A 14,310-nucleotide genomic window follows, 5' to 3' on the forward strand; every position below is an offset into this window, starting at 1 on the left:
AGTTGTTTTCACACAGATTAAGAAATTCATCTTTTAATATTAATTAGCAATGAAATTGACCATTTAACCTTTACTATCTCTTCACATAAACACTTCTAATACATACTCCAACACTATTTACTCCAAGGGCAATGTAGGAAAAAATTAATTCATTCTTGAAATCTGAAAAATAATTATTTATTTTAGACCATAAAAAAAGGTTAAAGTAACATATATAGATTTTGTCCTGTTAGGTTGTGTACTCGCACTAGCAACTTACTTTACATAATGTATAACATCCACGCGACACCACTCGGAAAAAATATAAATCAATATTCCATCTTGTTCACATTTGGGTTTAGTTTTCTTTCCCAAGGCCGAATAGGGGCCACAAAAAAGTTTTTTTTAAAAAAAATATGCATACACTTTGAATTCAGATAAAGTTGTAAGTTATAAAATTCAAATTAATATCATTATTTTACAGATTTAAAATGAGAATCGAATGGGTAAAAAGCTCCCTTTTATTATCCTGTAATCCTCTTACTCTCCGTTATGCAATGGACTAGAATTATGTAAGTTAAAGTTCATCTTTCACTCAAGGAATATAGTATCGCCTTTTAATCTTGAAAAAATAGATGTTTTATACCAAAGAGAGAACAACAACTCAGTATAATTTTACTAGTGGGGTTTGGGGAGGGTAGTGTGTACGCAAACCTTACATCTACCCTACCCTAGAGTAGAGAGGCTGTTTTCGATAGACCCTTGGCTCCCTCCCTCCAAGAGCTTCCCACCTTGCTCTTGGGGTGACTCGAACTCACAATCTCTTGGCTGGAAGTGTAGCCTTCAACTTTCAAGTCAATTTGTTATTTGCTTGCTTCCACAAAACAAAGTGAAGAGAAAGCATAGAATTTGCACAATGAACACACTGTGATTAAATATAATGTACATAAACAATATAGATAACAATAGAAAGAGGTAAAGCAAAAAAGGATGACCATTTGTTTTGGACATCCTCAATGACAGGGAGAGATTGACTTAAAACTAGAAATAGTGATACAACTTCCTACTACTGAATCTTTATCAGAATCTGAGAAGGAAACTTATGCACACTTGAACTAAGGAAATATCCACAATTTGCTAGATGCTGCTGTTTGATCGAGATGAGCCGCCATTCCGGCTACTTAAACTTGAGTGATCCTTCTTCCACATGGCCTCGAAATTTTGAAAACATTTCAATGGTCTAACCTGCATAGAGCAACATATAGAGGATGAAAAGAGAGATCTATGCTTAACTCAGAATTATTAAAAGGGGCATTGAAGTAGCAACAGAACTATATTTCCGAAACACAACACAGGCCATTACTGAGATTAAATAACCGTTAAGCCTAAGAAAAGATAGTGTAATCAGCAGAAAACCTAAGAGAGACTCTAATCAATCAGAACATGAACATGTTATTATCTGCCAATTCTATGCATTTATTATCTGCTACACACTTCTTGAAGCATGGGCAGGTGAACGGAATGTATAGGAACTACTTAGTACTTACCCAATCACTGACGCTCAAGTGATTGGGTAATACATCTCTGTTTGACTAGAACTTGGCAAATAGTTTATCTCATTGACCCGAAATATGAAAGTTCAAAATACATATGCACTGAACACCACCTACGCGCATAGAGATGGTATAAAAGAGTATGATGACTGAAGGGTTTACCTTCCAACGCCTTTTGTGGCCAAATTTGTTGTAGATAGACTCAAGCCTTGGGATAATTTGCTTGAAAGTTGGACGCAGGGCCGGCTTCTCATTCCAACACTCTTCAATCAGCCTGGAAAACCCAAAATCAGCTCTGATTTTCAGCAGTACTAACAACAGTTGAGTGATGATTTTATCACCGTAAAAATCATTTTAGATCCTCCACAAAGTTTCACACAGGGAAAGGATAGTCATTTCACCCAGAAGTCGGATATATGGACCTTCGCTGTGAAAACTTTCCACGTATCACATTAAGTGCGGAGTATTATCACTTTAGCCCGCCAGAAATTATTTACATTTGGTAACCGAAAAAGTGTATAAAATTTGTATAATTTTTGTATATAACAAAAAATATACTCCCTCTGTTTCAATTTATGTGAACCCATTTGACTGAGCACGGAGTTTAAGAAAAAAGAGAAAATTTTTGAACTTGAGGTGTGAAATGAGGCACATATATTTTGTGTGGCTATAAATCATTGCGTAAAGGTAAATTATTTCCAAATGCACTACTACTACTACTGCACTACTACTACTACTACTACTGAGAAACTAATAGAAAACTTACTCAGTCCATGGGCATAAAACTTCCTGGAGCTTTAAAAGGAGGACGCTACTACTACTACTACTACTACTACAGAGAAACTAATAGAAAACTTACTCTCTCAGTCCATGGGCATAAAACTTCCCTGGAGCTTTAAAAGGAGGACGTTCCTTGGCAGCATAGCATTTAGCTACTTCATTTTCTATCTTCGCATGGAAAGGAGGGCAGCCTTCAATCATCTACAATACAAGCCAGCACAATTATCAAAATTCTAACCTATTAGCGGAAACAAAAATAGCAAATATGCACATCCTTGACTTATGAAAGTCCATCAGGCACAATTTAGAAGTTTTAGCTGATATTCAGTATCATAGACCAGATAAAAACTATAATAATCAATGTGTTGCAGCATAAAATGATTTGTCTACATGGCAGAAAATAAAATTCGCATGAGATAGTTGTTCTTTCGAGTTCCCCTCATCAAATAGTTATACTGTCTCCAAATAACAACAAATTGCATTCTAACAACCAATTTTAATAACTCTCCTTTAAGCTAGGAAGAGTTCACTAAAGAGATTATTTTTTAAAAGGAAAACTAATTACATTGCTTGTTTATTGCATCACAGTAAATCTCCTCTTGATGGTATTGCATGGGAAGAACGTTAAAAAGAAACTATATTAAGGATTATACAAGGTCAAAGTCATGAAGGAAAAGGCGATCAAATTAAAAGTCAGAAGGATATGTGCTATCTCAATTATGTGCAAGGCTTTATTTTCTCTTTCGTGAGCCAGAGCGGTGCAGAAGAATGCCTTCATTGATCAAAAGTACATACAAAACCTACAGTGTCTCTCTAAACAGGAAAAAGACCCAATACTGACCATCAACTATCAACCCCTTCCCCCACATGTTTCTCGCAATAATGGCAACTCCCTTCAGAATGAGCGTGTTAATCAAGATAAATGCATTCGAACTTTTATATTTTATACATATCGTCCGTATCCACGATGAATGAACAAAAAAAGCTGTCCTTTCTTACATCCTGAAACTTAAAAGGAAAAAAGAAATTGTTACCTCTTGCAAAATTAAAGCAAAGGAAAAGACATCAACTTTGGTGTCATATTCCTCATTTTTGAAAACCTCCGGAGCTACATATCGACCTATTTATTCCCAACAAAACAAAAGGCAAAGAGGAAAAGGGTTAAAGATTTCCAAGTATCCATTTTTCAGCAACATCAATCAATAGAAACAAATCAGTAGAAGCAAATTTTTGTGGCACCATGCGATGCTGCCGCAGGAATTTTACATCCATAACAAACAGTAAAAACAGTGTCAGAAATTCTGTTTGAGGCTGTTGTCAAATGTCAGCATGGATTTCCATTTGAAAAGAATCACTTTGATATCCGACAGAAGCAGTACTCACAAGAAGTGTTATCACATGTCAGAGGCTTATCTTCTTTGACCCTGTTGGTAACTTTCAGTAGCTTGCTGACTCCAAAATCAGCAACTTTCAGATGTCCAGTATCATCCCGTAAAATATTTCTGTCATATCAATTAAAATATTAAAACATTAAGCTGAAGGAACTCAATTTTTTAAGGAGGAAAGCTTCAAAGTTGAGACTAGTCAACAAAAACTTGGATAGGAATTGGCATTCACAAATGGAGTCAAAGGAGACCTAACCAAAGGGGAAAACTCACGAAGGCTCTAGGTCACGATGAATAATTGCTTCAGGTCTAATTTCATGTAGATAGTTCAGTCCCCTGCAGCCATATAAGATACAAGTGTTAGAACCATATTCTACTTACGTACGTCATGCTGGCAGGGATATCAAAGGCAAGCTTCAACTCTGTATGAATGGGAACAGTATGTTCTATTTGAGTAACTAACAAACATGAGCTGATTGGAAAGAAATAAATATAATCAAATGATTCACATGCCTAGCAGCTGGGGGAATTCATATGAAATTTGGAAATCTGAATATTAATGGAACTGTACAAGAACTTGTAAGGAGATCCTTAGTGCTCCGTTCCAATTCATTTGAGCTGTGTTGACTTTCACAGAGTTTTAAGAGTGATTCCAATGATATATTCTTTGAGAAAAGATTCCAATGATTAATATATTTTTGTTTCATACATATATGTTAAATGGTAGGAGGAAATGAAATGGGTGTAAAGATATCATGCATATTTGAAATAACACAGGGTACTACCCTTTGACTTTTCTTAGAATTTGGTTAATTTTTCTGTTATAGGAGAGGTTATAAGTTTTAGCTAGGACGTTGAAAGCAGGTAAGAAAAGTGGGAGGTAGAGAGTAATATCAAATGATGTTTACCACTTTTCAATTTCGAAAGAGTGGCACTAAGGGCAGAATATGTGCTTGCAACCATCCAAAGTTGGAAGAGAAGAATTATGACCAAGAGTAACTTTTTCATGCCAATTTTGTCTGAATGCAAAAGCAAACAGTGTTTCTCAATATTTTTTTTTCTCTTTTTTGTTTAATAAATACATCCTATTCGAGGTAACTAGGGTCTGATTAAAGCTAAATGCAGAAAAAATGAGCTATGCAGGCCACTACAATATTAGTCAGCAGATAGCCCACAATTGTAGAAAATGTGGCATGTTCAATAACAAGTATGATCTTCTCTTTTATTGTATGTATTTTCTCTTCTTCTCTCTCCATATTTTGTGGATAAGAAAACACTAGATGGGATCTTTAGAAACACAATAGACGTAATAACTAACTCAATCATAAGATTCATAACAAATTACCAGATGCATTAAGCAGTTAATTTACTCAAAAGTATAATCAACAGCAGTCCGATATCTTGCTTTGCCTCCCAAAGAGTGCTAACTTTTTTGAAATTAAGAAAGATGCAAGTTATTATGGATTCAAATGTTACTCCAGATAGTTCCCTAGGTTCCAGATATTTATACTATTGGCCTTGTAATTAGGTAGTGAGTTTATAACATTAGCTAATAGCAGAGGGTGGCTTGTGAACCTTGCGATGTCCATTGCAAATCTGATAGCTTTGGTTGGTCTAAGAGGTCCTTCTTTCGTCAAATATGCATGGAGATCACCCTGGTAATATATAGCCATGAAAAAGATAATTAGTAATAAGGGAATTGCGTTTGCAAGAAAACAACAAAATGGAGAAAGGAATCAACTAAGACAAATCGGTTGAATAACTGAAAAGTTCACTGTCTAGTGAAATATTCTGAAACATAACCATGCACGCCACAACAAGTTTAGATAAAGCAAAAACAAGAGAGTAAATTTGGGACTACTTTTGGTAAGTATTCCGTCACTATCATCATCGGGCTACTTTGTGTTACAGCACCAAGAAATTGGACGACGTTTGGATGTCTTATCTTCTGGAGCAGTGCAAGTTCGTCTCTAAATGCCGTCCTGTAAAAATCCGAATATTTAGAGAATGTAATAAAATACGCGAGATATGAGGAGAGCTAAATAATGCGAAGAAGTTCTTATGGCTTTTTCGTTCTCATAATGCCATAGAAGAAATATTGATATTTTATACTCACACTTTATCCTCATCAGCAATCACATCCTCTCCGAACTTTTTAACAGCAACTTGTATTCCACGCCATGAGGCAATATGGAACGTTCCCTACAATATCTCAGGAATCATCAAAAAGATAAAAAAGCAAAAGTTTGAAGATTGGAGCGATATACTAGCCGAATATGAACAGAATCAGATGAACATTCCCAGATTTTTCAAACATACCACATCAATCAGACGATTTCTAATGAAAGAAACAATGAAGAAGATCAACTTATCCCTAGCAACTGAGCAGCTTTCATCAGATCAAGCAAAGATGTGTCAGCTACATTTGGTATCCGTTAGTGATCTTACCTCATAAATGCTTCATTTTCATTTCTTTTCTCCCCTTTTATTTATTTTTTTGGTGCTATAGTCTGGGCCTGCACCTCAGCTAGTCTACCAGCCTAAAGTCAAAGTTTAATAGGAGACCTAAGTTTTTAAAAGAAAGTTATAAGATATGTTTTTATTTGAAATCTATTCTTCTAACTTTTTGAGACATAAAGTTGTTAATAATTTTTTTTATAATTGATTTTCTCTAATAATTCTTGCTCGATTGATAATATAGCCAACCTATCTAATCTTTTTTGAGATATTGTTGATCTTAGATAAGATTTTACAAAGCAATATAAGTATAGAACTATTGGAAGCTTAAAAGTATTGTTGAACACTTGAACTAGTGAAATCTTGGAGAAAGAAGTGAGTAAGAATATCAAAGAGAAACACAAAATATACGTAGGGTTTTCTGAAATATGAAGAGGTTGGGAAAAAAAAAGATTGACTTATACAAATTAAGGAAGAGAGAGCAAATTTTTTAATGAAGGAGTAAAAAGGAAAAACTAAAAGTTATGAAAACTATTCATCTACACATTTTTTAGCAAGTCAAATTATTATTTATTTATATATCTAAAAAGTTTGCTTTCCTTTATATTAAAAACTCTAGTTTTGTATTAAAAATACTAAATATTATTTTTTAAATACCTATGAACCTATTATTTTTTAAAATAGGGTCCTCGGAGCTACTGTCTGGGCCCGCGTCTCAGCTAGTCTACCGGCCACCTGGTCACCTCCAACAGTATACCTACCAAGGTTAAAGCAAATGGGCTTGCACTGAGCATTAAACTGGGAATTCGAACCTAGGATATCTTGGTTTGTCTCCGCTGCCTCAACTATAAGCCATCTCCTTGGGGTCTTACCTATAAAAACTTGTGTCTTTATTCCTGTCCCATTAATCAACTCTTCAGTGGATCTATCAGACTATGGATGTACATGGGGCCAAAGTTGCTCAATGAAAGAAATAAGGACCTCACCTCTAAAAGTTTGATAGTTCTAAATTCTTTTATCATGCAACTGTGGTCCTAATGATCTATCGTTGTATTAGCATAATATTAAAATCTGAGGTGCCTACTCAATTTAGTCTAGAATCTTCCAAGATAATAGGTTAACAGACAGTATTTTGTAAGGAAAATCACCATACCTAGCCCATTGAAAATAGCTAATTCTTTTAAAAACGAGAAACCCCCGAGGGCCATTGGCGCACGATTTGACGCTCGGGAAATAATGGGTCCTCCTTTACCCTTCTCCACTTAAATACTATGCTTTTGTCCACAACAAGGTTTTGAAACCCGACGTGTGCCTGATCCACACATCACGTGTTGCGCTCTTACCACTAGACCAACGCCTTGAAGACAAATAACTAATTACCAATCAAATTTATCTAAATGTTATCATTTAACTGTTCACAATCCATGCAACAATGATAGATCCCTATTCTGTAGCTAATAATTATGTAGCTTTTCTCTTTCGCATCTTATATACATGTTCTGCTATCTCCTTCTTTTGGACAATGTTCATTTGGAGGGTTGGATAGCAGAGTTAAAAGGTGCCGAGAATGGTTTGTTACTTTTTCTTATGATCCTCCATTCTCCCTCCTCTTTTCGTCCCTTCTCAGTCATGTACCGTACTCATACTCTGAATTCCAATTTAGATTACATTAATACATTCAGTTTGCTTTACCTGATCGTCTAAGGTGTGGAACCCCTCAACAATAGGCAAGCCACGCAATATAGAGTGTGGAAAACTAGAAAAGCAATTTCAACATTAGAAACTTCTTAGTAGAATAGTTCAATCATCCATTACAGGACTGATACTCGTTGGAGGCTCAAGTTAACATTTCTCATTTGACATCTGCGTTTAGGCACCTCGTCTCACCTGTATGCTGCTTGTAACTGGAACTATTTTTATTTAACTTTCTTGATAACTTTGTAGCTGGTTTGTTTTCTAGGTGCAGCAGCCGCAGTCGAGCCTTATGCAGCTGTCACACAGGTGACTGACCCTTCTATGAAGTGCAATATAATAAGTCTATAGCTTGAGACACATAACATTCACAACTCAAAAACAAGGTAATTTCCTGGACTTGTCGGGCTACTATGACACATCAATGCAAATTTATAACAAGTATCTATATATGTTACTACCAGAACCCATACCAGATTACTTAAAGACAAAGATATTACCGAAAAAGACCAGTACACCGCCAAAAATTAAAGCAAAAATAAGAGAAAGGAAAAGAGAAAAGCATTGCAATGTGTAGACTCTGGCAGAGAGGCATGGCGAACCCCCTAAAATAAAAAACACAAAATTCTGCTGGTCACCAGACTAAAACCAAAATATTTACCTTGGTAATTCAACGCTGTTTGTGAAATCAAGTTCTTTAGCATCAATCTCATATTCTGGAACTTCACGTGAATTATTGACATGCATGGGTGCCATCTGGATGGGAATTTTATTTTGCCAAAACAAAGTTAGACAGCAATAAAGCCAAGCGAATTCTTCTATCGAAACAAAGTTTTTCTTTCTTAATTTATTTGTTAATTACTTGATGAGTAAATAGAACGGAAAGTAAAACTTACAGGAGGTTTGGCACCATGTTCCTCCAGTAACTTGATCACATGATGATTTTTATAATGTATTGCATCTCCAAGAGGCTGTTCAACCAAATATCAGATTGGTGCAGAACGTATTGATCAATAGGAAAAGCGGGATATTTGTTTTTTAAGTTTTAGATGGAAACATTGTGTCATGAATAATTTGAGGAGTCAAAAAACGCAGGTGATTGATTCATGAAAATGCTATTGTCATTTTTACTCTTCCCTCAATGCAAAAGGGAGTTGTAAGTAAAACAACTGGGAGCTGCAATTCTCAGGTCTACTGAAATTGTACAGATATTATGACCTACAAATCATTTGTACACAAGTATAACAACTGTCGTTCTAAAAGAATAACAATGAAGTGATGCCTAAGAAAATTGAAGTAGCTCTAGAGAATCTAGCAGTCTGTACAAGATGGGAATGAGGAACTCAGACCAGGAGAAGAAACTAATAAAAGCTGAGGTTCTCTAAATCAGATCAAACCCCGAATGTAATTTTAATCTTTGCAGAAATCATTAGCAAATAAACTTCATAATGTACACAACTCATTTGATAAAAGTAGATTTTATTTTCAAGACATCTTTTTAATAACTGAATCATTTCCGCAAATAATTGTTATGTATAGAATAATGAGGAGCTAGAAGACTCAAGCTTGCTTAAAGATTCAAATCTAACCAATGTGTAAACTGTTTAAGTCAAAAACACTTTGGCTACCAGCTCCTTGACGATCAATTTGAAGTTCCTCGAACGTTACAAACATAACATGCATATAAAACAACTCTTTCATTTCACTGCATATTTGTGTGAAATGACATAGAGCTTCTTAAAGAAAGAAAAAAGCTGTCAAGTCTTCATATGTAAACCTTATTGTGGTTTTGGAGACTAAAAGTATAAAAATAACTTTAGGACGGTAGACATTGATCATATAAACGAAAAGACTATAATAGCTCGTCATACAATTGCTTTCTCCTCTCACAAGGAACAGATATCATGTGAGCTTTAGAACCCTTGAAATATCTTAAGTTGATATAGTTCCTTATTTTACAATATTCACATGACATATATGGGTACTAACATCCACCAAGGCCTTTTTTAGTATAAGTTCGTCACCATATTGTGCCATTTAACAAAGCAAACTACCATAAAGGCAAGATGAGGCAAATGGAAGGGCAAATATTACTCATCAAGCAAAATGCCGGCGAAAGTACCATCAATCGATCAAGTGTGCATTTGATTAATACATATCAATGTAAACAGAACGAACAAAGGGCAACAACACATGCCATCTGAGGATTACCTCAAGCCCACAATTATCTGGAATAAATTTGGAAAGAAAAACCAAGTCACAAATATTCAACATCACATACACATCTTTCTGATAGCTTAAGAAAATCCTATTTCACCAATAAAGATACATTCACAGACTTTTTCCCGAAAAAATGATGATACTACAAACAATAGAAAATCATATTCTTAATCAGACATACTATAGCAATCAGTAGTAATAACAGAAATTTTAAGCTAATTAAACTAGTTCATGAGATATACCGTGCTTCCCCATCGATCTTTGGGATCAATTTCAGCCCCATTATCGAGCAACAGCTTCACAACATCACTGTAACCTTGGCAAGCAGCAACATGCAGTGCAGTCCTCTCATCGATGTCTCGAAAGTTTACATTAGTCCCTAACTCCAAAAGCTCCTTGATCCCCTCTATATCACCCTCATTAGCTGAATACATCAACCTGATCTTTGGATCAATATCTACAACACCACCTTCTTCTCCATCTTCACTCTCAATTTCCACTGCCACCTCAACCCCCTTTTCCGGTGCAAGGGACGATTGCTTACCCAATGGGAATCTTACCGGTTCCATTTCTAGATCAGGATTCATCCAACAACTAATTTGCTTAAAACCCCTTTGAAGATCTACAATCACTCTACTTAACAAGCCTACTGAAACATGAATTTGACTTTAAAACAGTAAAGAATAAATAATGCAGCTTCAGAAGCTTAAAAGAATCAAAAAAGACTAAAGCTTTTTATTTCATGATTCAAAATTTAGCAAAAGGTATTAGCAAAACCTATTGCTTCAAACTAAAGCCTTTTCAAGAATCCAAAATCGGCAAAAGGGTAGCCTCCAAACTTATTGCTTCACTACAATTTTTGAATCAGAGGTAAATAATTTTGAAAACAATCAGAAAAGGGAAGGAAAAAAAAATTGAACTTTTGATTAAAGGAAAAGACACAGAAACTTAGGAAAATTTAGCAATTTTAAGAAGAAACGTTTAAAATGAGAATTTGCTTAAAATGAGGGCTTTTAAAAGGATAACAATGTGATGATTTTGAGAGTTTCGGAGGGTTTTAGGAAAGTGAAAAAAGTTAGACGTCAAGAGGGGGTTTGGTAAACGTTGACAACTGGAAATAAGGAAGAAGGAGGCGCATGGTATTCACGCGTCGATGGACGCGATTGGTGGAGAATCTAATTTTACGCGCAAGTTGGTCGGAAAGGAAGTTAAACCAACTGTAACGGACGTGGGTCAGTATGTAATTTCATCTAAATATTGGAGTTTTTTGTCGACAATCATTATTCATAGGGGTTTTTATTCAAACTGTAGCACGTTTGGCCAAATTTATGGAAAATTAGGAGTGCATTTATGGTGTTTGGTCAAACTTAGCTCTTTGCATTTTATTGTTAAGTTAGCCAATTTGGTTCTTGATTATCTGGAATTTTATCTCTTTGAGTTAGATTTGGATCATATTAAACAAGATGACAGCTGACCTTTTCTTTGATTGCCTTGAGAACAAAGGAATGCTGACCTCAACATGATCTTATGTTGAAACCCACAAATTTCGTAGGAAGAATTCTTGAATTTCAATTCAATTATGACTTTGATTAATTCTTTTCCTATATAATTAGTACTTAAACTCCATATATAAGGATGAAATATTAGTTAGTTATAACTTATAAGTATTTAAAATTGGACCATTTTGAGGATTGACTTGTAATTTAGAAACTGAACTATCATCTATATATAAAGAAGTATGTACCTATTGTTAATTTTCTATGAACAACTCGTTTTCGAAATCCCAATCAAACTTTTATAATGAGTTTAAGTTTTGTGCACGTCGGTGTGTAAAACCTTTTACACCATCACGTAATTTCAAAGGTAGTCACATTAATTGTACTTTTTCTTTGTTGAGTATTAATTTTAAAAATATATATTTTAAGACAAGTCCAATCCTAGCTGTACCAAAATAATCTCCTAGTTCTATCGAAGATTTTTAAAATATGTGGTCTTAAAAGTTTAATGGGTAAAAGATTTATGGTGTCATGATATTTGTGTGGTTATAAAAGCTTCTCATTAAGGATAAAGTAGGTAAAAAAAAATTAAAGTTAAGTTATTTCCAACTATGGTAAGCAACCTCCACTTCCACTTCCAACTAAGAGGTTGTGAGTTCGAGTCTCCCCAAGAGCAAGGTGGAAAGTTCTTGGATGAAGGATGACGAGAGTCTATTGGAAACAGTCTCTCTACCCTAGGGTAGGGGTAAGGTCTGCGTACACACTACCCTCCCCAGATCCCCACTAAGTGGGATTATACTGGGTTGTTATTGTTGTTGTTATTTCCAACTATATAAATGTGTCATTCTCTTTGGAACGTGCTAACAAGGAAAATGTGTCATTTAAATTGAAAGGGGAGAATAACTAATTCTAACGCCTCAAACATTCTAATAGCATGTTTGACCAAACTTCTTCAAGTTGAAAAATGTTTTTCTTAAAATAAAAATAAAAACTTCCATTTCCAAAGTTGAAGTGTTTGGCCAAACTTTTAGGAGAAAAAAAAGTATTTTTGAGGAGAAGCAGAAGCAGTTTTAGAGAAGCAGAAAAAAACAACTTCTTCCTAGAAACACTTTTTTTTAGAAATATTTTTGAAAAAAATACACTTAGAAGCACTTTTTAAAAGGTTGATCAAATACTAATTGCTGCTTAAAAATGTTTTTCAAATTAATTAGTCAAACATAAAATATTTCACACCAAAAATACTTTTAAAAAAAATCTCAAAATAAATTAATTTTTCCAATTTAGCCAAACAGATAATCTTGGACATTCTGGACTTGCGAGCTCCTTCACGCTGTGGGTGCTCGAACTTATTAAGATTTTTCTCTAGTTTACGGTTTGCATCCAAAGTTTTTAGTATATCTGAAAATGCCACCATGATGTGCTCAATTCTTCTGTTCTTTTTCGGTTGTTGGGAATGGCTTTAATTACTAATTGAAATTTTTTATCTCTGAATATATTTAGTGCAAATAATTGTAAAGTTGAAATCCTCATTTTTACAATTTTTTAACATAGAAGCTTTCAGTGATCAAGAGCTAACTAGATTTGGCAGTATAATGGTTTATTGAATATTTTTATCAAAATTCATAACCTCGATCCAGTTTATTACTTTTAATTTTTGATAAGTATGTGCGTTCACCACGGGAAATAACTCTTTACTTTTGGGAATGTCTGTGATTCTTCCTACATCCCATTCATTATGACCATTACCAGTTCCCTCAGAAAGTAACTATGCCTTAGTTCCCTGAATAGTAGTAGAACTTCTATTCTCTAGATGACATAGTTTCATAATCATTCGATATTCTATGAGTTTCAGTTATGACAAATCAACTTATTATGAGTACCCATCTCAGTCTAATCCTATTCACTATTCCAGTATCATGTAATCCAGTATGGCTCATTATTTCAGTATCATGTACTGCAGCATGATTCTCAGTTCCTAATTGTTATATTCTTGAAAGTTGAACACCTGTATTTGGGCCTGAGGCCGCAGTTTAATATTCAGTTAAACAGGTTGTTCATCATTCAGAAGAGGGAGTATTCATATCCTTACTTCCTTGTTCAGTTATCAGTTTATCAGCTAGCAGTTCAGTTCTAGTTTCAGTATTTACAGTTTTTTTCTTCAATTGTTTTACATACCAGTGCAATTCAAATGTACTGACGTCCCTTTTGCCCGGGGCCTGCATCTCGCGATGCAGGTAACGATTTTCAGGTTGACGATTCTACTTGCTAGGACATCTCGTATCAGCTATTGGTGAGCCCCAGTCTTTCGGGGCCTTATCTCTCTTTTGTTTTAGTCATTATAGTATTTCAGTTAATAAGGTATACCGGGGACCTTGTCCCGGTAAACAGTTAGCATTTTCAGTGTTCTTTAGAGGCATCGTAGACTATGACCCAGTCAGTCAGATATTAGCAGGCTTTCATGTGTTAGCCTTGTCAGCTACTTGTTTATACTTGCAGACCTTTTAGTATTTTCCGCATCTATGATATTTCAGTCAGACTCTTTAGTAGATTATCATGTTTTATATTTACCTCTAGCTCATAGTTATATCACACGTTGATCCAGCCATACAGTTGGCTCGCTCTGTCACATACAGTCAGTCACCGAATGTCGTGTTACGCCCAGACCATGGTTCGGGGCGTGACAAAGCTTGGTATCAGAGCCCTAGGTTCAAGAGTCCTAGGGAGTCTATGAAGCCGTGTCCAGTGGGG

General features: G+C 35.1%; 1 protein-coding gene across 1 annotated transcript; it reads right to left on the reverse strand.

The window, feature by feature from the left end:
* Positions 1-887: 887 nt before the first annotated feature.
* Positions 888-10,794, reverse strand: LOC107830708 (serine/threonine-protein kinase 12-like). Its single transcript, XM_016658343.2, has 13 exons — positions 10,309-10,794; positions 8,743-8,817; positions 8,508-8,602; positions 6,017-6,086; positions 5,814-5,899; positions 5,559-5,679; positions 5,273-5,352; positions 3,971-4,033; positions 3,696-3,814; positions 3,347-3,432; positions 2,392-2,513; positions 1,695-1,806; positions 888-1,224 (listed from the first exon to the last, which is right to left on the reverse strand). The coding sequence occupies exons 1-13, from the start codon at positions 10,651-10,653 to the stop codon at positions 1,117-1,119; spliced, it is 1,482 nt and encodes a 493-aa protein (XP_016513829.1). The 5' UTR covers positions 10,654-10,794; the 3' UTR covers positions 888-1,116.
* Between the last annotated feature and the right edge of the window lie 3,516 nt (positions 10,795-14,310).

The sequence above is a fragment of the Nicotiana tabacum genome, chromosome 3, assembly GCF_000715075.1.
Source record: "Nicotiana tabacum cultivar K326 chromosome 3, ASM71507v2, whole genome shotgun sequence".
NCBI classification, from domain to species: domain Eukaryota; kingdom Viridiplantae; phylum Streptophyta; class Magnoliopsida; order Solanales; family Solanaceae; genus Nicotiana; species Nicotiana tabacum.

What these genes read in the sequence shown, in the direction of transcription:
- LOC107830708 (XM_016658343.2), bottom strand. Translation starts at nt 10,653, where the DNA reads ATGAATCCTGATCTAGAAATGGAACCGGTAAGATTCCCATTGGGTAAG. An exon ending in GAAATCGTCTGATTGATGTG is followed by an intron (nt 5,900 to 6,016) that starts GTATGTTTGAAA and finishes GAGATATTGTAG; the next exon opens with GGAACGTTCCATATTGCCTC. An exon ending in TATGCCCATGGACTGAGAGA is followed by an intron (nt 1,807 to 2,391) that starts GTAAGTTTTCTA and finishes TGGGTTTTCCAG; the next exon opens with GCTGATTGAAGAGTGTTGGA.